Below are 27,560 nucleotides of genomic sequence, written 5' to 3' on the forward strand. Positions count from 1 at the left end.
TATTTTAATAGCAACAAAAGGTGTAAGGTCATAAGAAGTCTCTCTTCTTTTAATTTTTAATTTTAATTTTTATTTATAGTTTCTCCACCACAGTGGAGCACAGTGGAGGATGTGCTGACAGATTGAGATTGAATGAGTAAACAGTTGTAAATTAACTTTTGGAGGAGCTCACTACCTATTCAAGTGGACCCTAGGGAACCATCATTTTGCTGGAGAGGGTTTTTTGCATTATGTGGGAGGTAGGATTTATGAACCTGAAAATGTCTTTCAACTCCTAAGAATAAAATCTTCTGAATCAGGCACTTAAAATTTTCCCTGTTCTTTGCTACAGAACACTGTTCCCTTCCATCTCTCTGTCTCTCTGTCCCTCTCCTTCCCTTCCTCCTTTCCGCCATTCTCTTATTCAGACTGCCATCCTATAACTAAATCTTAATCTGCAACATCTCTTCCCTTTACCCTTTGAGTTCACTGTTGCCGGCTTCACATGTACCCTCTTGATTTCCTTCCAGCTCTTCTTTCTTCACTTTCTCAAACTCACACACCCCTTCCTTCCCTTTCTCTCCTTCCTTCCTTCGTATACTATTCCTTCCTTCTTTGCTCCCCCTACTTCATTTTCCATCCGCTCATCCCCCGACGGTCTCCCCCTCCTTCCCGCTCTCTGTCTTACCCTAGTTTGGAAATGCAGCAGACCTCTGAGCCTGCCACCATTGGTTACGAGGTGCTGTCACTCTGAGGTAGGAAGAGCTCCTATTGGTTGGTTTGGAGGCGGGTATGGCGCTGACTATAAAAAGTGGGGCCAGCGGTGATTAACCGCACGACTCTGACAGGACATGGTCGGAAGGGGACTCCCGGCGCGGAGCTGAGCGCTTGGAGCTGGGGTGCGGGCACTAGAACAACGGCTCTCTGCACCGACTCTCCCCGCCTCATCAGCGGGGACCCAGCTTCAGAGCCCGGTAACTCGCTGCCGTCGCCCGTGCAACCCGAGGGCCCTTTGTCTCCCCTGCACGTGCCGCGCCCCGCGCGCCCCGTCTGGTCGCAGAGATGAGCGAGGTGAGCGGCGCTGCTCGACTCCCCGCTGCGGGCTAGGGCTGCGGCGCTGGGAGGCCGCGGCTCGCGTGTCCCAGGGCGGCTCGGGAGGGTGCTGTAGTCCACATCCGCGGAGAATCCTCCCGGGGCGCCCACCTGCTTCTCTGGTAAAGCTCCCGTATCCAGGCGCTGGGAGCGATTGGAAAAGGGGGGCTTTAAGTTTCCCGACTGAGGGTGTCGATTTGGGGGGACTGGAATCGAGTGTAGAATGGAGGGAGGCTGAGGTCTCTGGTTATACATCTTACCCTCAGGATGCGCCTCTCTGCATCTGTTTTACTGCTCCGAGGTTACTCGGGCTTCCCTTCACTCCCCTGACTTCTGAGAAAACCGTTCACTTCTGTCCTCCTAGGGCTGTATTGCTTTTACACTCCTTAGGTAGCATTCAGCCGAGAACTCCAGCCTTCGGCCCCTGAGGTGGCCACTTTGCCCCTTTTAGGAAGGTGACATCCCACCCTCCATTCATTCAATCAAGAGCCAACTGTTGGAAGGACCATTTCTGACATTCAGAAGCCTTGTAGTGGAGGCCTGTCCGGCTCCTGGGGAGATGTCCCCTTCAAGAATAGACCTCCCTCTGCAGTGCTTGTTACATCCTGAGGCTCCGTGGTCATCTGAGCCAGACCCAGTCCATTAACTGTGATTTCCTCTATTCAGAGAACACTGTCCATCTGTGAGGGTCAAAACAGAAACTGGGAAAAAGACCTGTGCCATTGTTTGACTGCATTTGCAGGCATCCAGAGACAAGGATCTTCCTTTCTGAGTGAAGTCAGTATGGGCAGTGACATCACAGGCTTGGTCTTGGCAACCCCTTTCCTAGAACCCAGGATCCTGTGTTAAATCCAACTTCTCATCTATATGCCAGATCCCAGCTCTACTACTTACTATGTGGCCTTAGGCAAGTTTACTAAACCTTTCTCTGCTTCAGTGTTTTATCTGCAAAATGGGGGTAATACTGGTTGTTCTAATGATTAAATGAGATGTTATATGCCAAGTACTTAGTACCCGGCACAGAGTAGGCACTCAATCTATGTTAGCTATTCTCTCTCTCTCTCTGTTTAAAATTTTAACTTAAAAGCATTTATTTTAGAGTGTTTCAGAAAAACTAGCTTGAGAATTCTCAAGAATACAGATCAGTGAAGGGGCAGGATGCTGGAGCCGAGGTCTCAGCTTAGATCTTCATCTTTAGCAAGAGCTCTGCTGGCTACGAAAAGCTGTCACCCAGGGAGCCAATTAGTACCAACTACTGTGTGTTGGTTGCCATGTCCACTAAATTCATCCTGGAAAATCCAGCTAGTCTGGGGGCTGCAGATGAGCTAAAGTGGTTTCCTGTCCCTCAGATAGTTGTGACTGTGATTACAGCAGCCTTTCAGAAAGAAAAGGAAGAAAAAAAAAAAGATTCAATCTTCTTTCCTTTTGCTTCTTTCAGCTCTAATATGAGAGGAGAGGTTTTTCCATTTCCTCTTTTCACTAAGGTCTAGAGTTCAATGCCCCCTCCAGTGTTTCTAAATCTGAAAGTTGCAATTCAAGCCATCCCCTGGGGTTTTGTGATCTGAGGGCTATGCCGACACAAAGATGTATGGTTAGTCTGTGCTTTTAAGGGGAAGTGCACAGCCTTTTTGTAGAATATGCTACAGAGGCTGGGATTTAGAGCGGTATTTGGTGGAGTGACAAAACTGTCACAAAGCAGTGTCAAGGAAAGCAATTTGGTGTTTGAGGGGAACATCAAGTCTGGACTTAGCGGCTGTACTTGGCTAGCCTCAATCAGGAACCCAAGTAGAATGGTGAGAGTAGGATCCTTGAATGGGAAGTAACCATCCGTTGTCTGCAGGGCTGCCCAGACGTCCAGGCTGTCAGCGTGATCTGGCTCTAACTATCAATTTAGCCGTCAAAGTTGCCCCCTAATACGGAGCTGAGCCCGACTTCAGGGATGAGTATTTATGAAATCCAGAAACAGCTACCTGGGCTTTCACAGAGACTAACTGTCTCTGAACCAGATCCCCAAAGGGCCTTGAATTCCATCGAGGCCAAGACCCAGCCTGTTTTCTTCCTCCTGTAAAAGTTATGATGAAAAGCGGAAGTTTTGCCCAGAGCTCTGAAGCTCCAGGGAGACTCCAAGCTCCTTTATTTCTCTCAGCCCAGCCCCAGGGGTCTCCTATTTCAGGCTGAGTTCTAGCCAGGAAAGCCCTGTGCACTCTGAATCTTATGTAAGCTTCACCTCCTCTACCTGCTTATTTTCTTGCTTCAGAGAAACTGCATGAAATAAGAGGATTTGGGATCTCTTTAAGAGATTCTCATTTCAAATGAAGAGCAAAAATTGGGAGCGGAAGGTGGTCTCCAGACCTAGAGGAAAAGTGTAGGGTCCTGGTGGCACTGCTGGGGAGGGTCTCTGGTTACACTTTGCCTTCCTGGCTCTTTGCTGTCACTCAGTACTGCAGCAGAGCATTTCCCTGTGAGTGTGTGTGCTCATGCGCAGAGGAGCCGCAGGCTCATCTCCAGCTTGTCTGCATTCACAGCTGCCGGCAGGACTTGATTGCTGACAATCAGCCTGTCTCTTATAGTTTAATAACTTTTTGCCAGTTTCGGTGAAGAATGGGAATGGGAGATGCATCCAGTCCCTGAGGGCTCTTTCCTATAATCCCTTCTCATATGGTGTAGCTGGCTGCTTAAAGCACACTTGAAAGTTTTTCTGTGATCCTGTTGCACTTCTCAAGTGTAAAAAAGCCCAGCTGGAGGAATCCCTTGGTCCAGCAGTCATTCTGTTGAAACAAAGGTTATGGAGGTCTGATAACTAGTCCCATGGTGTCTGCCCCATAGTGTCTGTCCCCAGGCTGGCAGGGGACGGAGCAAGGGACAGATCAGTTAGAAACCTCACTAGAACCAGTACTCCCTCCTTTATTATTCTGCTTGCTGTCTTCCTCGGTAATAGGAATGGAACATGGTAAAGAATCTGCCTGCAATGCAGGAGACCTGGGTTCAATCCCTGAGTTGGGAAGATCCCCTAGAGGGGAATATGGCAACCCACTACAGTATTCTTGCCTGGAAAATCCCATGGAGAGAGGAACCTGGTGGGCTAAAGTCCATGAGGTCACAAAGAGTCAGACATGACTGAGTGACTAACATAACATATCACACTTTGGGGATCACATTCTTCTTCCTGTGCATATCTGTCTGAGTCTACAAGCCTTTTCCACAGTGTAAGTTTGATCAGAGTGACATCATTCTGTTATATCTTCTGTGAACCAGTTGTTAGGGAACCTGGTAGGGACTTGGGGGAAATCCAAGTTTCTCTCTCTTTCTCATTGTATTTAATTATGATGACAATTATATTGGATATATAAAACAGAAAAACTTGATATTAGAAACCTTTCTACCTCTAGAAATATCTGTCTTCTAAAGAAAGAGAAACCATAACTTGGTTCTAGAATTTGCTCCTCTTAGTCATCCATCCAGGTCATCGACTTTGGCTGCTTGAGCAGGAGACTCTCTGGATGGTCCAAGTGGATGACTTTGTCATCCTGTGACCCAGGAATATAGATGACTCTTTTTCCTAAGCTGCAGCTGTGATCAGTTACACTTTATAATATCAAGTCTCTTTAGGGTCAGGTATCCATAAGTAATGTGGCTGAAGTCCAAATATGCAAACATACAGTCTTTCATATCTGTCCGTGGAGGGTCTTAACCCTGAACAAAATGATGGGTATAGGCTTGCAGATGCAGTGGAGGAAGAAGGATCAGGTTAATAACTGTCTTTTCAAGGTAGTGATTCTATAAATGTCTCCTCCTGTTTTCTTTCTGTTTTCCTGTAGTTCCAAATTATCTTTCATGAGTCTATGTTATCATGGGAAAAAATAAGCTTAGTTTTGCAAAAATCTTTCTAGAAGAAATACAGGTAATATTTTTCATCAAGAAAATCTCAAATAATATATCAAAACATTTTAGTGATATAATTTCAGATTCATTAAGGAGCCCTAAAGGTCATCTGGTCCAGTCTTCTCATTGTGCAGACAAGGAAACTGAGGCCCAAACCTCTGCATTAGAGTCAACTGTGGGCTCAGACGACTGCCTTCTTATCCCCAGAGAGCTCTCCCTAAGACTTAGTGTGTGACCCCAGCGATAGAGTGACATGAAGTCTGCATGCAACTTTGAACGACAATACTACAAATACCTTATATAGGAAATCTAAGCAGGATGATTTAGTAAATCCTGAATAAGAGAATAGAGAGAGAGGAGAGACCAACATAGGAATGAAAGCACTGTTCTTCCTTGAGATGCCTCATCACCTTAAAAATGTGTGCAATGAATGTGCTGAAGTGGAGTAGGTAAGTTAATAGGAATCAAGGGAAGGGGAAGCCCGGAGGCCCTCTTTTCATGCATTTTTAGCTCCTGGTGTCCATCATTTATTTCCTTAAGTGTAGAGCATCAAGGACCAGAAGGAGAGGTTTTCTTTCAGAGAAGAAAGGAATGACCAATTCTGTTAACTCTAACATATTTGACTTGGAGGACCCAGTGCTGAAAAGTGGGTATTTAAGTAAAATTGCTGTACTTGATGATCAAACAGATGCTGAACAGTCCTCCTTTATTTGGCCACTCGACTTCCAAAGAGAGTATAGTGGCTTCTGGAGGAGAAATCTAGAAGAGGGGAAGAAGAATGTATTAGGCTGGCAAAGTAAGTGATCAATACTAAGTGCATAATTGTCTAAATCCATACTCCAAACTTGCTGCTCAAAATGGCTTGACTTGCCCAGGATTATTTTACCTGCAGGAGTAAGCCAAGCCAGAAGCAGATCCAAAACCACTTTCTCTAAGAAATCTGCATCTCTGCAGGTGCCTGGACCTTATCACATTCTCCTCCTTGAAGCCTGACGACTGCTCAATTCCAGGCTGACACCAGAAGGCAGGCCCACCTAGGTTTCCCAGCCCCCCATCCAGGGAAAAGAGGCGCCATTTACTGTTCCGGTGTCCTTGGTGGTGCCTCCCTCCCACGTGAAGCCCTCCAGCTGCGTGTTTGCTTTGTAGGCTGTGGTGGGATTAATACGTTTATTTTGGGACATTAACGCCATGGGTAGGATGCACATTGAAGATTATAGTAATAAGTGATGCTTTGGCACTACTCTCTCTCCCCCACCCCCTTCCCTCAGTATGGGGTGAAGGCACAGTTCCAAGCTGTGCGCAAAGCACCACAAATAACACTCATTAAATTGTGGCAGTCCATGCTGAGGGGAAACGGGCCGGGGCCTTTGACTCACTGCGTACCATGAGCTGGCATAAACAAGGAATTGTGCCTGACTCCGGTGGGGGCTACTGCTATTCCAGGAAACAGAGGTGGGGTGGCTGAATGGGGAAGGACAGACCAGGGGGCTTGGGAGCTCGGACTGCTTAGATTCTATTCCTGTCTTAGGAGGCACCCGAGCTATAAGGTATTTGAGTTATACGCCTTATGTTAGGAAAAGAAGATGTGTATGTAGAACTGGGAGTTAGGATTCGTAGTTCTTTTCCTGTTATAATCTTGAGGGTGACCTTGAGAAAGTGTTTCTGAAGCTGTTTGAGGACTGCAGCTGGTTGCTACACTGAAAGAATTGAAACAGTTCCAACGGTGCTCCAAAAACAGCAGTCTGGGGTCTTTCAGGGGCACCAGGGGATCCCAAAGGCCTTTCTAAGGATCTTTAGCAGTGAACTTCATTTCACATTGGGGGGGGGAACATGTCAACAGGGATAGAAGGGTCTCTGGGGGGCTGAAGTCTCTCTGTCACCCCTTGAAAGCAGATGCACTAACCCTGTCTCTCTTCCCTTTCTGTGCCTCTAAAGCAAACGGAGCTTACACAGCCTAGGATTTATGTCAATACTCAGGCAAGAAAGAGGTGTCTGGGATTCATATCTGGGATTTTTAGGATTCAGTCCCTTTTTAGAGTTCTCTGCCCTGGACTGTAGGACAGGATTCTAAGCCCTTGTGCCTATTCATCTGGATTACGTGATTCTAACAGTATTATAATGTGTGTATAACATGCTTTCATTTGCCCAGCATCCAAGTTATATCATGCAAAAGCAGGGTACCTGTTGCCCAGGTATGATGAGATGCTCCTTTGTTCCTGTCTGTCGCTGCTGCTAACAACCTGTGATACCTCTTGAAAGACGCCAGTAGGATGAGGAGTATGGGAAAATCTGGGTCGTTTACTTTCCTATGGTTAGTTTTAACTTGCTGCTTGGAGCAGAGCGGGTGACACTGTCTTGCCTCTTCCCTGTGACAGTGGTTGCTGTGGCAACACCACTGATGATGAAAGAGACTAAGAAAGGAAGAATTGCAGCCTAGGAAGGGGGTGGGGCAAGTAGGGCCTAGAGTTATAGGGTGCCTATTTCCCAACAGTGGTAGCAAGGAAACAGCACCTAAGTTGCTACCATTTTGACTGTTTTTAGGTGCTTTGCCAAGACAATACTAACCAAACTGTCCTCTGAGGCAAGGAGTATATTTCCACAAACATCTTTGTGATACGTAGATGGATGAAAGAACTTGATCAAAGAGACGTGGTTTATTTGCTCCTGAGCACTAATCACCCCCCTGTGGTCTATAACTCAAAAAAAAAAAAAAAGGAAAGGAAAAAAAGCAAACAGTGTGTTTGTGTCTAAGGGTTCTTTGAAGTAAAACATGAACATTGTTGGAGGTACTCTACTGGAGCTCTCCTCTTGTACACCCCTGACCTGGGACTGGTTCCAGCAGGCTCCAGGACTCCAGACATGGGTAGGGGCTGTACAGAATACAATTTCTATCCAAGCAGTCTGTTGTTGGACCCTTTACCAAAGGTTTAGAGCCCTTGTCAGCCTTTTTGGGTCAGGCATTGGGAAGATAGGGAGATTGTGATTTCCAGGGTTAGTTTAGAGTAAAAAGAGATCAGTTATGAAACTCCTTTTGTACCAGAATAAGCCTCCAGGGCCTTTAGAGCCATCCCAGGTATTCTCTTCTTTCTTCAGGCCCACTTCGTGAAGATCTACTCCGTGGAAAGCTCTGCTGTTTCATTCCAGGACTTGAATCATGCAACACCCTAGTAACTTGACCTGTCCTTACATTCAACCCAGAGTTACCTTACTTCAGAATAATAACTATTTATGTTCATATGGACTAGACATTTTACATACATTTTTCTGGTTCTTTTTACCTTTTAGGATAAATATTTCTCTTCTTCAGATGAGAGATCTGAACACAGCAAGGCTAACTGCCTTCCCAATGTCACACAGCTAGGAATGGCAGAGCTGGGACAGTCAATTCAGATCCAGGGTATGGACCCAGATCTGTCTAACTCTACCTGATATGACATACTGCTTCCACCAGGAATTTGAGGCTTAAGAAAAGTTTAATTCATGTAATCAAATATCTATTGAGTACCTACTATGTGCAAGGTATAGGTTGCAGTTACTGCTAGTGATACACAAATGAATGGACCGTGCTTTCAAGGAAGTGGGCTCTGGTGGGGTGGTGAAAGTGGGGAAAGGGAGGTAAGACAAGCACACAATAACCATAATACAAGTAATATGAAATATACCTCTAGAGAAGTTCTTCCCCTTCACCCTCAGCTCTTTTTCAGGTAAATCCGCTGAAGTGAGGAAAACCAATGACCTAGCTTCACTATTTCTGAACCACTACAAAATGAGGCCCTCAGCTATCTGGAAACAGATTTTAGAAAGCTAGGTGTGGTGGCAAATAGAGCAGAGTTGGAGCTCCCTTCATTCTTTCAACAAATGCTAGTTGGGGACTTACCTGGTGGTCCCGTGGTTAAGAATTTGTCTTGTAATGCAGGGATTGTGGGTTCGATCCCTGGTTAAGGAACTAAGATCCCACATGCCACAGAGCGACTAAGCCCGAGGCCCACAGCTAGAGCCTGTGTGCCGCAGTGAAAAGTCCCACAGGACACACTGAGGATTCTGCGTGCTGCAACTAAGACCTGACTCAGCCAAATACATAAATATTTTTTTAAAGTGTTAGACTGAAAAGGAGACAAATACTGAGTATATATCGTGTGTAAAGGCATTGTTCTAGACCCTGGGAGTACAAGAGTGAATAAGATAGATATTGCCACTACCCTCACAGAAGTTCACACTGAGATGAGGGAGACATTCAGTATCTAACCACTAAATTAATATGTAATTACGTTAATAAAAAGTACTATCAAGGAGAAATACTAGATGCTATGAAAACATAATGAGGGACCTAGCCTAGTCTGGGGGCACTTAGAAAAGCTTCCTGGAAGAAGCAATTCTTGAGGAGAGCTCTGAAGAATAGGAATTAACTAGGTAAAAGGGGAACAGGGGTGAGAGAACCGCGCGTCAAGGTATCGAGGCGGAAAGGAACAGAGACGAGGCTACTGAGGCATCAGAGCCTGCACGATGTTGGGCCTTTTAGACAATGTTAAGAATTTTCATCTCTGTCTTAGGAGCATTGCTAACACCTGGGCTCTTAAGGTGGTCTACATAAGAAACAGCTGTGTTAGGGTGGTAACAGTGGGAGAAGTGAAGGGATTAAGAGGGGTTTGGTAAATAAAGTTAACAGGACTTACTGTTGAATTTGGATATGCAATATAAAGGAAGGAAAGGTATCAAAAACAATTTGTGGGTTTCTGGCTTGTACAATTGGATGAAATGGAAAATATTGCAGAGGGCTAGGTTGGGTAGGTACGAGTATGAATTTAGTCTGAAACTGAAGAGTTTGGAGTTTCCATAAAACACTCAAGTGGAGACGTTTTAAAGCTCGGAGGAGAGGTTTGGGGTAGAGGTATGTGGTCTGCCCTCTACATCCAGAGGCTCCACCAACAGCGGATCAGATTTCTGAATCTAAGAGGGCAGAACCCATGGAGAGCCAACTGTACTGTGCCACTTTATATAAGGGATTTGAGCATCTGTGGATTTTGATATCCTTGGGGATCCTAAAACCAATCCTTTTTGGATAACAAAGGGAGGTTGTACATTTGAGTCCTCAGTCGCATTCTGCACTGTTGAATATGGTTTAATTATTAATAATAATTATTAAGTTATTAAAAATTCTAAATTTTATTCCTCAGTTGCACTAGCCACATTTCTAAATATTCAGTAGCCCCTTGTGTCTAGGAAGTGCCATATATTAGATGGCACTCTATCATTTCAAAATACTTCTATTATTGCAAAAAGTTCCATTGCAGGGGTCTGCAAACTTTTCCTGTAATGGGCCAGGTAGCAAATAATTTTGGGCTTTGTGGGCCATGTGGTCTCTGTTGCAGTTACTCAACTCTGCTATTGTGGTGCCAAAGCAGCCACAAACAACACGCAAACAAGGGCATGCCTGTGGTCCAGTAAAACTTTATTTAGGAAAACAGGCTGCAGACCAGATTTAGTAGTCAGCAGTAGTTTGCCCAACTTTGTTCTGTTGGATGGTTCTGGTATAAATGATAAACTGAAGTCATAGGAACATATACGATCATCTGGGAAAAGAGAACAGAAGAGAGCCTAGACCCAAACCTTGAGAGCCTCCAATACTTAAATGTTGGCAGAAGTGTCCAGAAAGAAAAAAAAAACAAACAAACAGGAAAAACTGTTTGTTTTCCCAGGAGCCACGGAAAGAATGTGTGTCAAGAAAGGTGAAATGATTAACACTGCTGAATGCTTCAAGAGGTCAAGCCAAGTGGAGCTGAAACTTTGCATTTGATTTACTATTACAAAGAACTTTGGTTTCCTAAAGAGCAGTTTCAGTGGAGAAGGAGTAGAAGCTAGGTTGAAGTGGGCTGGGGAGTGTGTAGGACGTAAGGAAATGGAAACAGTGAATGTGTTGAGGAGCCCAGTTATGAAAAGAAGAGAGACGTGAGAGATCCTGGCCCTCACCCCCACCCCAGTCACCTTTCTACTCCGTTGCTCTCAGTCTTTGCTAGCTTCTTGACCTCTCCTTAACCTTTTTATCTCCCTTAATAAAAAAATAAAGTCTAATTTACTTGAAGTAAAATGTAGCCTTATCAGAGTATAGTTCTGTGAATTTTAACAAATAGTCATATAAACACCACCGTTCATCATAATGATGTTATACAAATTTTCATGTTATATAAATTTTTGTGTACAATCAAGATATATGCAGTTCCATCATCCCCAAATTCCCCCAGCCCCCTCTACAGTCACCCCTCAGCCCTTGGTAGTTGCGGGTCTGCCTGCTATCCCTAGAGTTTTTCCTTTACGAGAAATGTCACATAACTGGAATCCTACAGTATGTGTGTGTCCTTTTGGGTCTGGCTTCCTTCATGTAGCATAATGCCTTTGAAGTTCGTCCCTGTTGTGTGTGTCCATGGTTCATTCCTTCTTTAATTGCTGAGTAGTATTACACTGTATGGATGTATTACAGTTTGTTTATCCATTCCTCAGTTAAGGGACATTTGATTGTTTATACTTTTTGATGATTATAGGTAAAGCCATTATAAACATTCACTTAACAAGTTTACATGTAGACATAAGTTTTAATTTCACTTGAGTAGATACCTGGGAGTAGGATTGTTGGGCTATATGATAAATGTATCCTTAAGAAACTACCGATACTCCCTAAGGTGGGTCAGAGGTTAAAGCGTCTGCCTGGAATGTGGGAGACCCGGGTTCGATCCCTGGGTCGGGGAGATCCCCTGGAGAAGGAAATGGCAACCCACTCCAGTACTCTTGCCTGGAGAATTCCATGGACTGAGGAGCCTGGTAGGCTACAGTCCATGGAGTCGCAAAGAGTTGGACACGACTGAGTGACGTCACTTTAAGAAACTGCCGCAGGAACTTCCCTGGTGGTCCAGTGGTTAGGACGACTCCACACTTCCACTGCGGGGGGCACGGGTTTGATCCCTGGTCAGGGAACTTAGCTCCCACATGCCATATGCTGTGGCCAAAAAATAAATGAAGAAAAAAAAAAAAAAAAGAAACTACCACAGTAGGTATACCGTCTTGCATTCCCAGCAATGTCTGAGAATTCCAGACACTCTGTATCTTTGCCAGCACATGGTATTGTCATAAACAAAACAAACAAAAAACCCAAAACAACAATAACAAAAATTCTGATTAGGTATATGCTGCTGCTGCTAAGACTCTTCAGTCGTGTCCGACTCTGTGCGACCCCATAGATGGCAGCCCACCAGGCTCCCCCGTCCCTGGGATTCTCCAGGCGAGAACACTGGAATGGATTGCCATTTCCTTCTCCAAAGCATGAAAGTGAAAAGTGAAAGTGAAGTCACTCAGTTGTGTCTGACTCTTCTCGACCCCATGGACTGCAGCCTACCAGGTTCCTCCTTCCATGGGATTTTCCAGGCAAGAGTACTGGAGTGGGTTGCCATTTCCTTCTCCAGGGAATTAGGTATATAATGAGATCTAATTGTGGTGTTAGTGTGAATTTCTCAAGTGACTAATGATGTTATACAAATTTTCACGTGCGTATTTGTCATCCATGCATCTCTTTGGTGAAGTGTCCAAACATCTTGTCCTTTTTACAAATTGTATTCGTATTATGGATATTTGAAAGTTCTTTATATATACTGGATACAAGTCCTTTATCAGATTTTTGATTTGCAAATACTTTTTCCAGTCTGAGGTTTGTCTCTTCATTCTCTTAGAAGTGTCTTTCAAAGAGCAGTTTTAAATATATGTGTGTGTGTGTGTGTGTGTGTGTGTGTGTATTTTTTGGCCATGCCAAGCAGGCATGTTGGATCTTAATACATCAAGCAGGGATGGAACTTGTGCCTGTTGTAGTGGAAACATTGTCTTCTTTTTTTTTTCCTTAACTTTTTTTTTTATATGGGGTGTAGTTGATTAACAAACAATGGTGTGATAGTTTCAGAACAGTGAAGGGACTCAGCCATGCGTATACATGTATCCATTCTACCCCAAGCCCCACTCCCATCCAGGCTGCCACATCTCATTGAGCAGAGTTCCATGTGCTATACGAAGCATTGAGTCTTAACCAGTGGACTGCCAGGGAAGTCTCAGAGCAATTTTTAATTTTGACAAAGTCCAATTTATAATTTTTTTCTCTTATAGATTGTGCTTTTGGCGTATCTAAGAAATCTTTGCCTAACCCAAGGTTGCAAAGATTTTTTTCCTGTATTTTCTTCTAGAAGTTTTACAGGTTTAGGTTTTATATTCATTTCAAGTTAATTATTGTATAAGGTGCAAAGTATAGATTGAGGTTTTTTGTACATGGCTAGCGAAGGCAATGACACCCCACTCCAGTACTTTTCCCTAGAAAAATCCCATGGATGGAGGAGCCTGGTAGGCTGCAGTCCATGGAGTCGAAAAGAGTTGGACATGACTGAGCAACTTCACTTCTTTTCACTTCATTGTATCGGAGAAGGAAATGGCAACCCACTCCAGTGTTCTTGCCTGGAGAATCCCAGGGACAGGGGAGCCTGGTGGGCTGCCGTCTATGGGGTCGCACAGAGTCGGACACGACTGAAGTGACTTAGCAGCAGCAGCAGCAGCCAATCATTCTAGCACTATTATGAATGGATCACCCTAAGCTTTCAATATTGAGGTTCCTCCAGGGTTGGTCCTAGATCTGATTCTTTTCACTCTAGTGGTGGCTGGAGAAGGAATTCAAATTGATGAAGGCTTTTTTTTTTTGTCTTAGAGAAAGGACAAGGTTTTATTTATAAGTGAGGAACATTGATTGTAAAGCTTCTTGAGAAGGAGAAAAGGGGAATAGGCTCTAAAACTCAAATGGAAGGACAAGACATCATCTGAACGCTGATAAATGCCCTGGAAAGAGGTGTGGGGTGGGGAAAGGGAGGACGTTGCTATGTCATACCTCTCTCTGCAGTCTCAATGCCTGAAGACAAAAGACTCCTAAGCCAGCAGGCCTCTTCTTCTCCTCCTTCCCCACAGGAAGGGGAAGTCCACAACTTTGAACAGCAGAGGAAACAAAAGTTACTCATGGGGAATTGGCAGCTACTGCCAAGATGATCGAATGGAACATTGGAACACATCAGGCCCAGAGGTGAGGAAAAAGGGAATACAGGAAGGAAGGCAGGGAAAGAAACGAGGGCCCTCTAGGGAAAAACAAGAGTTGATGGGCCTCGTAGTTGCTAATTAGTGTTTGGTGTGTTTTGAGAAGTAAGAAACATTTAGTCTTCTGTGCACAGTGAGGTGCAACTGAACCAAGCTTCAGCTTGCTAGAAGCTTGGAGTAACAGGCTTCAGTGGACGCAAGGGAGTCATTTGGAATGGAAACCAGTAGGTTGATCCTGCACGTGGAATTCTCAGAATCTGAAAGGCTAGCATCTCCCTGGGAGTGAAGAACACACAAACAGGCTACGGCTAACCCCCAGGGGCTAGCCTGGTGTGTGTCAGGAGGCCCACTGAGCAAACATTAAAATGAAAGCCAAGAACTTCCCTGGCGGTCCTGTAGCTAAGACTCTAAACTCCCAAAGCAGGGGACCCAGGTTCTGTCCCTGGTCAGGGAACTAGATCCCACATGCCACAACTAAAGACCCTGCATGCTGCAACTAAGGCCCAGCCAAATACATAAATATTTTTTAAATTGTATATATATATTTTTTAGAAGATGGAAACCAGAGTCAGTGTGGTTAGCTCAACTCTCAGAGTAGGAATCTGAATCAGTAGGCATGGTCTTGGGTCAGATTCTTAAATTACGAATGAGCTCTCCCCGTCCTGGGAGGACGGGGCCCTGTAGAATGGTGGTCTTCAGCCTTTCTGGCACCAAGGACTGGTTTCATGGAAGATCATTTGTCCACAGACCAGGGGTTGAGGGGAGTGGGGGTGGTGGTGGGGATGATTCAAGTGTATCACATTTATCGTGCACTTTATTTCTATTATTATTACATCAGTTCCACCTCAGATCATCAGGCATTGGATCTGGAAGTTGGGGACCCCTGCTCTAGAGTGTATACCAAGAAACTGTTGGGGACTATGGATTGAGAGAGTAGTTTTGAATACAGCTGTCTAACTCTGGAAATGGAAGGAAGTCATGATCCCTAGGACTTTCCTTCTTACCCAGGGATTGCTCTGCTGTGCGGGAGAACTTGTCTAATTAAGTTAGTTTCACGTTGGACATGCTTCTCATGTGGTATGTGTGTACCACATGCATACACACGCTTATGTCTTTGGCTGGAGACTGGGATATAGCATAGCATATTGTTCAAGAGGGTGGACTCTGGAGTTGGACTGTCTTGGTTCAAATCCTGTCTTTGCTACTTCTTAGCTATATGACCTTCAGTCAGTTCAGTTCAGTTCAGTCGCTCAGTTGTGTCCGACTCTTTTCTACCCCATGAATCGCAGCACTCCAGGACTCCCTGTCCATCACCAACTCCCGGAGTTCACTCAGATTCATGTCCATCGAGTCGGTGATGCCATCCAACCATCTCATCCTCGGTCGTCCCCTTCTCCTCCTGCCCCCAATCCCTCCCAGCATCAGGGTCTTTTCCAATGAGTCAACTCTATGATGAGGTGGCCAAAGTATTGGAGTTTCAGCTTCAGCATCAGTCCTTCCAATGAACACCCAGGACTGATCTCCTTTAGGATGGATTGGCAGGGTCTCCTTGCAGTCCAAGGGACTCTCAAAAGTCTTCTCTAACACCACAGTTCAAAAGCATCAATTCTTCGGCACTCAGTCCAACTCTCACATCCATACATAACCACTGGAAAAACCATAGCCTTGACTAGACGAACCTTTGTTGGCAAAGTAATATCTCTGCTTTTCAATATGCTATCTAGGTTGGTCATAACTTTCCTTCCAAGGAGCAAGTGTCTTTTAATTTCATGGCTGCAATCACCATCTGCAGTGATTTTGGAGCCCAAAAAAATAGTCTGACACTGTTTCCACTGTTTCCCCATCTATTTCCCATGAAGTGATGGGACCAGATGTCATGATCTTTGTTTTCTGAATGTTGAGCTTTAAGCCAACTTTTTCACTCTCCTCTTTCACTTTCATCAAGAGGCTTTCTAGTTCCTCTTCACTTTCTGCCATAAGGGTGGTGTCATCTGCATATCTGAGGTTATTGATATTTCTCCTGACAATCTTGATTCCAGCTTGTGCTTCCTCCAGCCCAGCATTTCTCATGATGTACTCTGCATATAAGTTAAATAAGCAGGGTGACAATATACAGCCTTGATGTACTCCTTTTCCTATTTGGAACCAGTCTGTTGTTCCATGTCCAGTTCTAACTGTTGCTTCCTGATCTGCATACAGATTTCTCAAGAGGCAGGTCAGGTGGTCTGGTATTCCCATCTCTTTCAGAATTTTCCACAGTTTATTGTGATCCACACAGTCAAAGGCTTTGGCATAGTCAATAAAGCAGAAATAGATGTTTTTCTGGAACTCTCTTGCTTTTTCCATGATCCAGTGGATGTTGGCAATTTGATCTCTGGTTCCTCTGCATTTTCTAAAACCAGCTTGAACATCTGGGTAAGTTAATTAACCTCTTCTGGACCTTAGTTTTCTTATCTGTAAAGTGAGACTAGTAACATTACCTATCTTATAGGGTAAGAATTCAATGTGTTATATTGTAAGAATTCAACGTGTTAAAGTACTTAGAAAAGTGACTGGTACAAAGTATTATATATATATATATATGATTTTTAATTAGATGAGCTAATGAAGTGAAGGTTGCTCAGTCGTGTTTGACTCTTTGCGACCCCATGGACTGTAGCCCACCAGGGTCCTCTGTCCATGGGATTTCCCAGGTAAGAATACTGGAGTGGGTTGCCATTCCCTTCTCCAGGGTATCTTACCAACTGAGGGATCAAACTTGGGTCTCCTGCATTGCAGGCAGGTCCTTTACCATCCGAACCACCAGGGAAGCCTTAAGATGAGGTTGGGTGAGAAGATGAGGTAGCGTGGCATTCTAAAGTCTTTTGATTCCCTCCAGTTCCCCGAGATGGGTTCTACAAGGACATGGAAGGATTTGCTAAGCAATTTAACTGTCATTATTTCTGAGATCAGAGGAGCTCAGTATTGAAAGAAGTAGAAGAGCATCTGAGAGTAATCCATACCTGGCCAGAATGAGAGGCTGAGAGAGAGAACAGCTGAGAAACACTCACTCACCTGTCACAGCTCTTGTGGGTTAGACTCGATCCTCTGCAGGTGTAAGGTTTTGTGAGAGACGCTCATAGAGCATGTGATTCACATAGAGTGGACCTCCCTGCCTCCTTGGTTTGCCTAAAATATGGTTAATCTGATGGCTTCCAGATAGATGAACTAGAGGATCTTTATTCACCTAAAATTACTGAGTTTCTAGGAGATACACAGGAGGGTTAGGGCAGGGACCAGAGACCAGTAAAGGGCTGAGTATGATGTAGAGGGTGGGAGCTAACAACTTGTGATTTAACTGCCCCCAACCCCCACACCGCACCAAATCACTAACCACTAAATCCAGAAACCCAGAGTGTTTGAAGCAGCTATTTTGAGAACTGGCTGCAGAGGGTGCAGGGAGGAGGGGCAAGTTGAAGCTCTAACATATTACGTTTTAGTAGAAGGTATGAGAGAGATTTCAAGGAGGATTGTGAGTAATAGGGGTTTTCTTCTCCTTTTTAGAACCCTTTTCTGCTCTCCCCAGTGACCTGTCATAAATTTAAGTCAAATAGAGCTGAGAAGCCCTGGGTGACCAGACAGCTGCTGTGCCATGGCTCCATTCCAGGGTCAGTAATCTCAGGAGAGACTCAGGAAGGCAACAGCTGCCCAGGCAGAGGGAAAGGGGTGGCCTGTGTGGTTCAGTCCCGATACATACTCCTGCTTAGTGGATTCTCAAGGTTAGCTGTAGAGGAAGAGACAGCTACTTGAAGGGAGATATTTAGAATTGGAGTCCAGATTTTCCTCCAAAGGAGAGGGATGAGAGAAAAGAATTGGTAGATTAAGGGAATGGGCTTAGAGAGAGACAGGGAGGGAGAGAGGGATAATAGTTAAAGCAAGGATCAGATTCGGAGATTTGCTGGTAATAGAGAAAGTAGGATTTGAAGTCAGAGATCGTGGGACTATAGAACTTGCCTCTAGACCTGTGACCCTCTTGTCTGGACTATTGAATGTTATCCTGTTACTAAACACCCCATCCATGTCATGCTTTTCAGTGTGGATAGACCTCTTGTGATGACACTGTGGCATCATGGAAAGTGTCACCTAGCTAACTACTGGATCATTATATTGATCGTGTGAAAAAAATTTTACTGTAGGAAGACAGGAAAACCATGGGAAAAGAAAGAGTATTGAGTGGCCAGTCTCCCAAGAGTCTCAGGAATAACCCTTCCTCTTGTGAAACCTTTTTTTTTTTCTTTTGTCAAAGGGGGACAAGGAGGAATTCTATAGGGTTTGGGGAACAATTTTGTGCATGTTCTTCCAGATTTTTAAATAAAAATGTACATATACATAGATAAGCAATTTATATCTTCTATAAAAATTGGACCATATCAACTTATAATCTCCTTTCAAAAACATTAGAGCAAAAATTAACACATTGTAAATCAACTATACTTACATAAAATTTAAAAAATAATTTAAAAATTAGATAGTTATTTTATAACTGTCTGCTATCTCCAGTACTTTACAAGATGTTGCCGCTGCTGCTGCTAAGTCGCTTTAGTCGTGTCCGACTGTGTGCAACCCCATAGATGGCAGCCCACCAGGCTCCCCCATCCCTGGGATTCTCCAGGCAAGAACACTGGAGTGGGTTGCCATTTCCTTCTCCAGTGCATGAAAGTGAAAAAATAAAGTGAAATCGCTCAGTCATGTCTGACTCTTAGTGACCCCATGGACTGCAGCCCACCAGGCCCCTCCGTCCATGGGATTTTCCAGGGAAGAGTACTGGAGTGGGGTGCCATCACCTTCTCCGTTACAAGATGTTAGTAAAGCACAAATAAATCACAAGACTTGAAAAAGCAGTGTAGATGTGACTAGTGTATCCTTTGAAAATCACATCTTAACCCTGGTGGTCCAGTGGTTAAGAAGGTGCCTTGCAATGCAGGGGACATGGGTTCATTCAGTCCTTGGTCTGGAAGCTAAGATCCCACATGCCTGGGAGCAACTAAATCAGCACGCCACAACTACTGAAGCCCTCTCGCTGCGGAGTCCCTGAGTAGGAACTACTAGAGCCTGTGAACCTCAACAAAAGATCACACGTGCTGCAATGAAGACCTGACGGAGTCAAATAAGTAAATAAATAAAATCACATATGGTCAATAAAGCAATCTTAGTTTGGCCCCACATTTTAATATCCAAAAGGCTGGGATTGTCCATCTACCTAACAATTCTTAAATTTGTAATTTACTTTTAAAGACACTTTCCCTATCAAATACAGTACAGCATCAGTGTTTTATAATCATAATCTTTGTTTTACTTTATTTTCTTTTTTAAAAACTATTTATTTGTTTGGCTTCATTGAGTCTTAGTTGTGGCACTCGGGATCTTTGTTGTGATGCATGGAGCATGTGGGCTCAGAAGTTGTGGCTTCTGGGCTTAGTTGTTCCATGTCGTGTAGAATCTTAGGTCCCCGACCAGAGATGAAGCCTGCACCCCCTGCATTGCAAGGCAGATTCTTTACCACCAAGGAAATCCCAAACTGTTATTTTCTTATTTCCCTCTAACTTTTTATTAGAAAAATTTGTCAGAGTTGAAAGAATTGTTCAATGCACATCTGTATCCGTTCCACCTAGCCTCAGTAATTGTTAATATATTGGCATATTTGTGTCAGCGTGTGACTGTATTCGATCTTGGGGACGTAGTACAGTGGTTAAAAGTGTGGAGTCAGTCTGCCTGGGTCCCAGAGCAAGTTTCACTGTTTTCTAGAAGTGTGGCTTGAACTTGGGCAAAATTTTTAGTGTCTCTAAGCCTGTTTCCTCACCTGTAAAACAGGATGACATCTCAGAGATTTCAGAGGATGATATGGGATAGGGTTTGGGACATAATAAATGACTGAGAAGTATTATTTGGGAACCTGTCCAATTTGCTCGCTCAGCCTGGAAGATAGGGACACCATCTTGACTGCTTTTACTTTAAATCTATGCCCATTAACTTCAAGTGAGTCCTTAGGGCTGCCTGGTTGTCCTGCCACATTTCACCAGTCGTTCACTCTCAACTTTGATGACTATTTCACTCAGTCACCTCTCTCCTCAAATCTTAAATACTTTCTGCCCCTTCTTCACTCTTAGCTGACAAGTGTGCCTGTGTCACTGAGAAAATAGAAACAATCAGAAGAGAACTTTCATACATTCCCGTTACTCTTGCCACCTTTCTTCCATCTTTACCCCTATTCTGTGTCTTCATTCCTATATTGTGGATAAACTGTCCATAGCTCTGTTTAAGGCCAACCTATTTACTTGTGCACTAGATCCATTTCCTTTTGCCTATTCAAGATCACTGTAGTACTTACGACTTCTGTCTCTGCACCATCAGGTTTTCCTTCTCTACTAAATCATTCCCATGACCCCACATCCTATCTCGGCTACTGTCCAATTTCTCTGGGTCTCTTTAAAGCAGAACTCTTTGAAAGAGCTATCTTTATTCACACATCCATCAACAAATCCAACTTATTCTACCATGAAAATTGTCTCAAGTCTTATCACCTCTCTTACTACCACCCTGGTCCAAATGCCCACGATCTGACTTGTAAGATCCTCATAATTGTTTCCCCTCTTTCTTTCTTGCCTCTCTCTAATCTGTTCTCCACCCCACAGTCAGTGATCCTTTAAAAACACGTCAGACCATGTTTCCTTCAGCATCAAACCTTGTGATGCCTTTTCGTCAACTCAGAAAAAATCCAGGACTTCCCTGGTGGTCCAGTGGTTGGGAATCTGCTTGCCAATGCAGGAGACATGGGTTCAATCTCTGGTCTGGGAAGATTCCACATGCTGCGGGGCAACTAAGCCTGTATGCCACAGCTGCTGAGACTGCACACTCTAGACTGTGCTCTGCGACAAGAGAAGCCACTGCCCTGAGAAGCCCATGCACTGCAACTAGAGAGTAATCCCTGCTTGCCACAACTAGAGAAAGCCCACATACTGCATGAAGATCTAGGGCAGCCCAAAATAAATGAGTAAGAAAAAGGAAAAAAATCTCATCTTTTCCCTGGTCCAAAGACATTCATACTCTATCACCTACCCAACTTTATTTTCTATACTCTCTCCCTTTCTCACTCAACTCCAGACGTGCTGATTTTCTTACTCTTCCCTTAACACACTAGGCACAAAATCTGCCTCAGTGACTTTCCACTTGTTGCTTCATCTGCCCGCAAGGCTCTTATATGTCATTCAAACCTCTATGTCACTCATCAGAGAGGCCTTCCTAGACTACTCTGTTTTATTTTCCTTCTTGGCGCTTGTCACTAACTGGCATAATTGTTTAATGAGTTCAGGGACTTATTAATAATTTTGCTCATTTCTGTATCCCTAATGTCTAGAACAGTAATTCTGCATATATCTGCATATATAGAACAGTATCACTGCATATACTGTGCAGTGATATATTTGTTGAATGAATGAATGTTGTGCTTCTTTTATACCCTTTTCATGTATAGAACAGTGCTAAACTCAAATATAAGTCTGTGATAAGTATTGATAAAAATAGGGTGGAAACAGCATAATCTACAGAATTGATGCTTTGAAACTGTGGTGGTGGAGAAGATTCTTGAGAATCTCTTGGACAGCAAGACGATCAAACCAGTCAATCCTAATGGAAATCAACCCTGATTATTCATTGGAAGGACTGATGCTGAAGCTGAAGCTCTGATACTTTGGCTACCTGATGCGAAGAGCCTACTCATTGGAAAAGACCCTGATGCTGGGAAAGATTGAGGGCAGGAGGAGGAGGTGACAGAGGATGAGATGATTGGATGGCATCACTGATTCAATGGATATGAGTATGAGCAAGCTCTGGGAGATGGTGAAGGACCAGGAAACCTGGCGTGCTGCAGTCCATGGGGTCGCAAGGAGTCAGACTCAGCTTAGCGACTGAACAACAGCATAACATAAACTGGGTTCTATCAGCTTTCTAAAGTAGAACCCTTATATCTGGCAGTCATTTAACAAAGATTTGCATCTATAAAATGAGCGATAATATTTTATACTCCATTGAGCTCTCCCAAGGACGAGATGAGAAAACATTTTTGAAAGCAACCAGTTTCTGTATTTTGAAAATATCAAGTATTCAAAATTGTGAAATAAACAAACTCTACGGGGACCCAGAAGCTTACAGGAGTGACTGTTTCAAGATGAATTGTACCTTGAGACTGAGGAATGACCAGATGAAGCAGTTCTATTGCTAAGATTCTGAGGAAGGGGAGTTTCTATTATGTTACATCCAACTCTCCATCTGAGCAGAGAGGCTGGAAAGAAGCACACATACGAATTGACAAATCTCACTTCGTATTCATGAACTTGGCCTTGTGAGGGGCCTTAATGCTTCCCAGAAATCTTATTACTGTTTCCTAATCCACTCACTTTCCTCCTCTCCTAGATGAGTATTTCATCCCTTCTCCTCTGCCCTCCTCCTTCAGTACCTCTTCTTGCCTCTTGAAGGAGGCCTTGTTACCTATTTTACTTCAGATACAGAAGCAATTAAAAGAGACCTTGAAAATGTACCCGCCCCCCCCCCGTTGTATCTGGGCTCTTGTGACTCTGCTTCCCCTCCAGTTACTCTGGATGATCTGTTCTTAGCTCCTATTCAAGGCCACCCCCTACTCATGCGCTGAATCTTTCCCCCTTTCTCCTGCTCTTTCTCTCCTCCTTCTTTAATGGATTATTTCCACAAAGCAAATATTCTGTAACTTCTGCTGTCTTAAAATCTTCTCATGACCCCATGTTCCCCTCAAGCCACAGCCCCCATTCTTATTTCTTTGGAACTCCTTCTATATCTGCAGCTTTAATGCCTGTCCTCCTTTTCTCTTAGGAACACACTACAATCAGATTTTTCCTCCCTTCCTCGACTGTAACTTCTCTTGTTACTGTCACCAGTGATCTCCCCATAGCAAAACCTGGTGGTCAATTCTTGATCCTTATTTTACTAGGCCTACATGCAGAATTTGACACAATCACTCTCGTCTCTATGAGATAGTTTCTCTGTGTGGCTTCTCAAGTACTGTAATCTCCTGGCTTTTCTCCTGGCTTCTTCTTAATTTTTTTATTGACATTTTGTCATTTCTATACCCTCTGATCACTGGAATGCCCTAGGATTTGACCCTGTTCTCTTCTTTATTCAAACTCACTTCCTTGGTGATCTCACTCAGTCTCATGGCTTAAATACTAACCACATGTTAATAATTGCCTAATTTATATCTCTGGGCCAAGGCCTTCTCTTTAACTTATTATTCAAATGAGTTATTCAACAGTGTATCAAAGCAAATGCTGGATACTTCCGTAAGCATGTCAAGCTTGTCCAAAAACAAATCCCCGGATCTTTTCCCTAATACCTGCTCTCCCTGCTGTCTTCTTCATTTCAGAAAATGGCAATTCCATTGTTTTTCATTTCCTCAGCCCTAAAACTGTGGAGTCATGCTTGACTCCTGTCTCACAGTGCCACTTATCCAATCAACCAATCACTTTAGTGGTAGCTCGAAAATAGTGTCTGAGGGTTCCACACCCGTGGATTCAATCAACTGAGGATTGAAGATATTTTTATAAAAATTCCAGAAAATCCCCAAAAGCAAATGTTGAATTTGCTGCAACTATTTATAGAACACTTACATTGTATTAGATATTATAAGTAATCTAGAGATGATTTAAAATATGTGGAAGGATGTGCATAGGTTATGTGCAAACATTATGCCATTTTATACAGACGTGCGCATCCACGGGTTTTTGTATCCTCGGTGGTCCTGGAACCCATCCCTTGCGGTACTGAGAGACAACTGTATACCAGAGTTGAGCTACTATTCACCGCTTCCACAGGCTTCCCAGGTGGCGCTAGTGGTAAAGAATCTGCCAGCCTCTATGTAAGAAGCAGGTTCGATCCCTGGGTTTGGAAGACCCCCTGGAGTAGGATATGGAACCCACGCCAGTATTTTTGCCTGGACACGAGCCTGGCAGGCTACAGTCCACGGGGTGGCAAGAGTCAAACACGATGGGTGACTGAGCTCACCATTTTCACCTCCACCTTGTTGATCCAAGCAACCGTTATCTCCTGCCTGGTCTTCTGCAATAATCGCTTAGCAGATTGTTCTGCTTCCTCCCTAATGCCCCTTATGTGCAAATTGAAGGTCTCTAATGGCTTCTCCTCCCTCTTATGGTAAAAGTCAAGCTTCTTAAAATGACTTCCAAGGCCCAGCATGGTCTGCCTGCACTCCCAGTCATTTCTGATCTCATCTCCATCTGTTGTTCCTCTTTCTTCCTCCTCTGCACTCCAGGTACATTGGCTTCTTGCTGTTCCTCAAACAGGCTAGTGACACTGCTGTTTCAGGAGGGGGGACCCCTTTCAGGGCCCGAGAGTGGGCTCTCATCTAACACTCAGAAATTAATTGTCTGAGGAGACACATGAGCTGATAAAGCAACAGGCTTTATTGGAAAGGGAACCCCGGGCAGAGAGCAGTGGGGTAAGGGAACCCAGGAGAACTGCTCTGCCACGTGGCTCCCAGTCTCAGGTTTTATGGTGATGGGATTAGTTCCCAGGTTGTCTTTGGCCAATCATTCTGACTCAGGGTCCTTCCTGGTGGGACACGCATTGCTCAGCCAAGATGGATGCCAGCAAGAAGGATTCTGGGAGGTGGAAGGACACATGGTGTTGCCTTTTGACCTTTACCGAACTCTTCCTATTGGTGGTGGCTTATTAGTTCCATGTTCTTTGCTGGGACCTCCTGTTATAAAATAACTCACACACATGGCTACTATGGTGCCGGGCGAGGGTGGGCAGTTTCAGTCAGTGTGCTTCCCCTGACACTTCCACCCCTTGAAAGCTCTTGTCCTCCATCCATAGGCCTTACTGCCTTATCTCCTTCAGCTCTTGGCTCAGATGCCACCTTTCAGAGAGGGTTTTCCTGACCACTCTGTGTACAACTGTATTTCTCCATTCCCACCTGGCATTCACTACCTCCCTTCCCTGTCTTTGGTCTATAGCACTCCTCACCGTTTAACATAATAATAATTTTCTAAAAGATTCTTTTTGATGTGGACCATTTCTAAAATCTTTATTGACTTTGTTACAATATTGCTTCTGTTGTTTATGTTCTGTTTTTTTTGGCCACAGGCATGTGGGATCCTAGCTCCCAAGCAGGGATCTCACCTGCTTCCCCCTCAACTCAGATTCTTAATCACTGTACCAGTAGGAAGTCCATAATAACATAATAATAGTTTTGTTTATTCATTTGTCTATCTAAATCCTAGAATGCAAATTCAACGAGGGCAGGTTTTTCCTCTTTTGTCCTCTACGATCTCCTTAGCAACAAATACTTTTTGAATAAATTTTGTTGATTTTTCTCCCTCTGTCTGATCTCAAGACTCACTTCTTCAAAAGGCTAAGAGATGTGCTTGGTAATAGGAGGACTTGGAAATTATGATGGTGATTCTAAGGGGATGGTACCTTAATACCTTATTCTGATTTTTCGTTTCCAGCTTAACACCAAAACATCTCCAGCAACCAACCAGGCACCTGGCCCTGAGGAAAAGGGTGAGTGGGGATGGGCTAGGAAGTTTATAGAGCAGGTAAATATAAGGACATGAAAACAAGTAGAGCTGTAAATCTGGAAGCTCCTAAAGTCAGATGTAACAGGAATAAGAATGTAATAAGTGAAACAAAGCACTAGTTTAAGACCACTATATCTATAGGCTTCCTTCTACTTTTTTCCTAAGAAGTAAACCTACCACTATTTACTCTTTGATTTTAGAAACTGGCTCTGGAATGCCTGGAAACAGGCACACAGTGACAGGAAGAAACACATCAAATAATCCCAGACTCTGTCTCAATCAGAACTTGAGAGAAAGCTGGGGAAAGAGAGTGCACTCTGGTACTCTGAATTGTTGTTTAGTCGCTAAGTCATGTCTGACTCTTTGCGACTCCATGGACTGTATCCCACCAGGCTCCTCTGTCCATGGGATTTCCCAGGCAAGAATATTGGATTGTGTTGCCATTTCCTTGTCCAGGGGATCTTCCCAACCCAGGGATCAAACTGGCGTCTCCTACATTGGCAGGCGGATTCTTTACCACTGAGCCACCAAGGAAGCATTTAGGAATAAGTGATGACAGAAGACATTTGTCATCTTGGTTTAAGAGTTGCAAAGCTCCTGAGTAATTACTATAACTAATTCTCAGCCCAGGTACCCTGACTCAAGCTCCTAGGAGATTATTAGACATTCTGTGTCCTAGCAAAGGTTGGAGGCCCAAACAGAGTCTAAGCAGAAAGTGGACTTTAACCACTGTATTTGGGGCCTGGGGAAAAGGCTGGGGCCCTTTCCTCATTAATGAAACTCTCAACTGTCTGCAGGGAAAGCTGGGAGTGCCAAGAAGACCGAGGATGAGGAGGAGGAGATTGACATTGATCTGACGGCACCAGAAACAGAGAAGGCTGCCCTTGCTATTCAGGGCAAGTTCCGGCGATTCCAGAAAAGGAAAAAGGATCCCAGCTCCTGAATAACCAGCCTTACCCTCTCCTCACACTCTGCTCCCTTCCCTCTCCTTTTCCACAGCTCTGACTCCCCTGTGTCTTTGTCTCTTTGTTCCACTAGCCTCTCATAGAGGCAGGTTCAACCCTTGTACATTATTTATTCCAGCCCCTCAAGCCATTGTCATTGTAGAGGCACAAGGAACATAGGCAAGATGAAGAATTTAATAGGCAGCCACTTGTCTAAGGGTGGACCATTTTCCCCTGGAGATACAGCCAGTATCCTGATCAGTACCTATGCCTTCCCTACGAGGTTGAAGAGCAAGAGGATTTGAGGTTGAGAGAGGGACCCCTGATAATGTGGGAGGGAGGGGAATGCCTTCAGAGTAGGGTGCCCAGTGGTGGGGCATATACCCTGTTCCACTGGTTACAAACGTTTCACTTCAGTTAGCATCTTTTCCCCTTCACATCCTTCTCATCAGCACCTCAACTCCCCTCCTAGGAGCTAAGCCACAGTGGGAACTGGAGCCTCCCTTTCCCCTAGGCAGACCTAAATCAAGCTGCTTCCATGTTAGTGCATGCTGAGTAGATTAGTTCCAAGGATGGGAGACTGGGACAAGGAAAAATTTCCTTCATCATGTTAGTCGAGAACCATAAGGGGCAGACATGGAAGAGGTTCAAGGGGCCACAGGCAGGGAAATGGGAAGATTCAGGAGGGAAAGAAAAATGAAGGAGGAGGAAGTCCTTAAAGATACAAGTTACTGCTGGTAAAGGTGTACTATGTAAAGGATTCTTGGGGCTTTGCTAACCTGCCTACCTCTAACCCCTCACGTCTAGATAGCCTCAGAGGCCACACAAATCAAGTGACCCCTATAGTTCCCACCTGCCTCGTGGTAGAGTCAGAGCAGAGTTGGAATAACCACTCTATGTGATTTTAGCATGTGTAATAATTATGAAAACAATAAAAAGAAAAAACCCTCAA

General features: G+C 44.2%; 1 protein-coding gene across 1 annotated transcript; it reads left to right on the plus strand.

The window, feature by feature from the left end:
• The first annotated feature begins 812 nt into the window (after positions 1-812).
• Positions 813-27,560, plus strand: PCP4L1 (Purkinje cell protein 4 like 1). Its single transcript, XM_086393745.1, has 3 exons — positions 813-1,050; positions 25,593-25,647; positions 26,462-27,560. The coding sequence occupies exons 1-3, from the start codon at positions 1,042-1,044 to the stop codon at positions 26,605-26,607; spliced, it is 210 nt and encodes a 69-aa protein (XP_086249871.1). The 5' UTR covers positions 813-1,041; the 3' UTR covers positions 26,608-27,560.

This window comes from Bos grunniens, chromosome 3 (genome assembly GCF_055505025.1).
Source record: "Bos grunniens cultivar Pamir isolate PY7600 chromosome 3, Bosgru_T2T1.0, whole genome shotgun sequence".
NCBI classification, from domain to species: domain Eukaryota; kingdom Metazoa; phylum Chordata; class Mammalia; order Artiodactyla; family Bovidae; genus Bos; species Bos grunniens.

Bases quoted from the DNA above. Each gene is read 5' to 3' on its own strand.
- PCP4L1 (XM_086393745.1), top strand. The intron at 25,648-26,461 runs GTGAGTGGGGAT...AACTGTCTGCAG, and splicing joins ACCTGGCCCTGAGGAAAAGG to GGAAAGCTGGGAGTGCCAAG.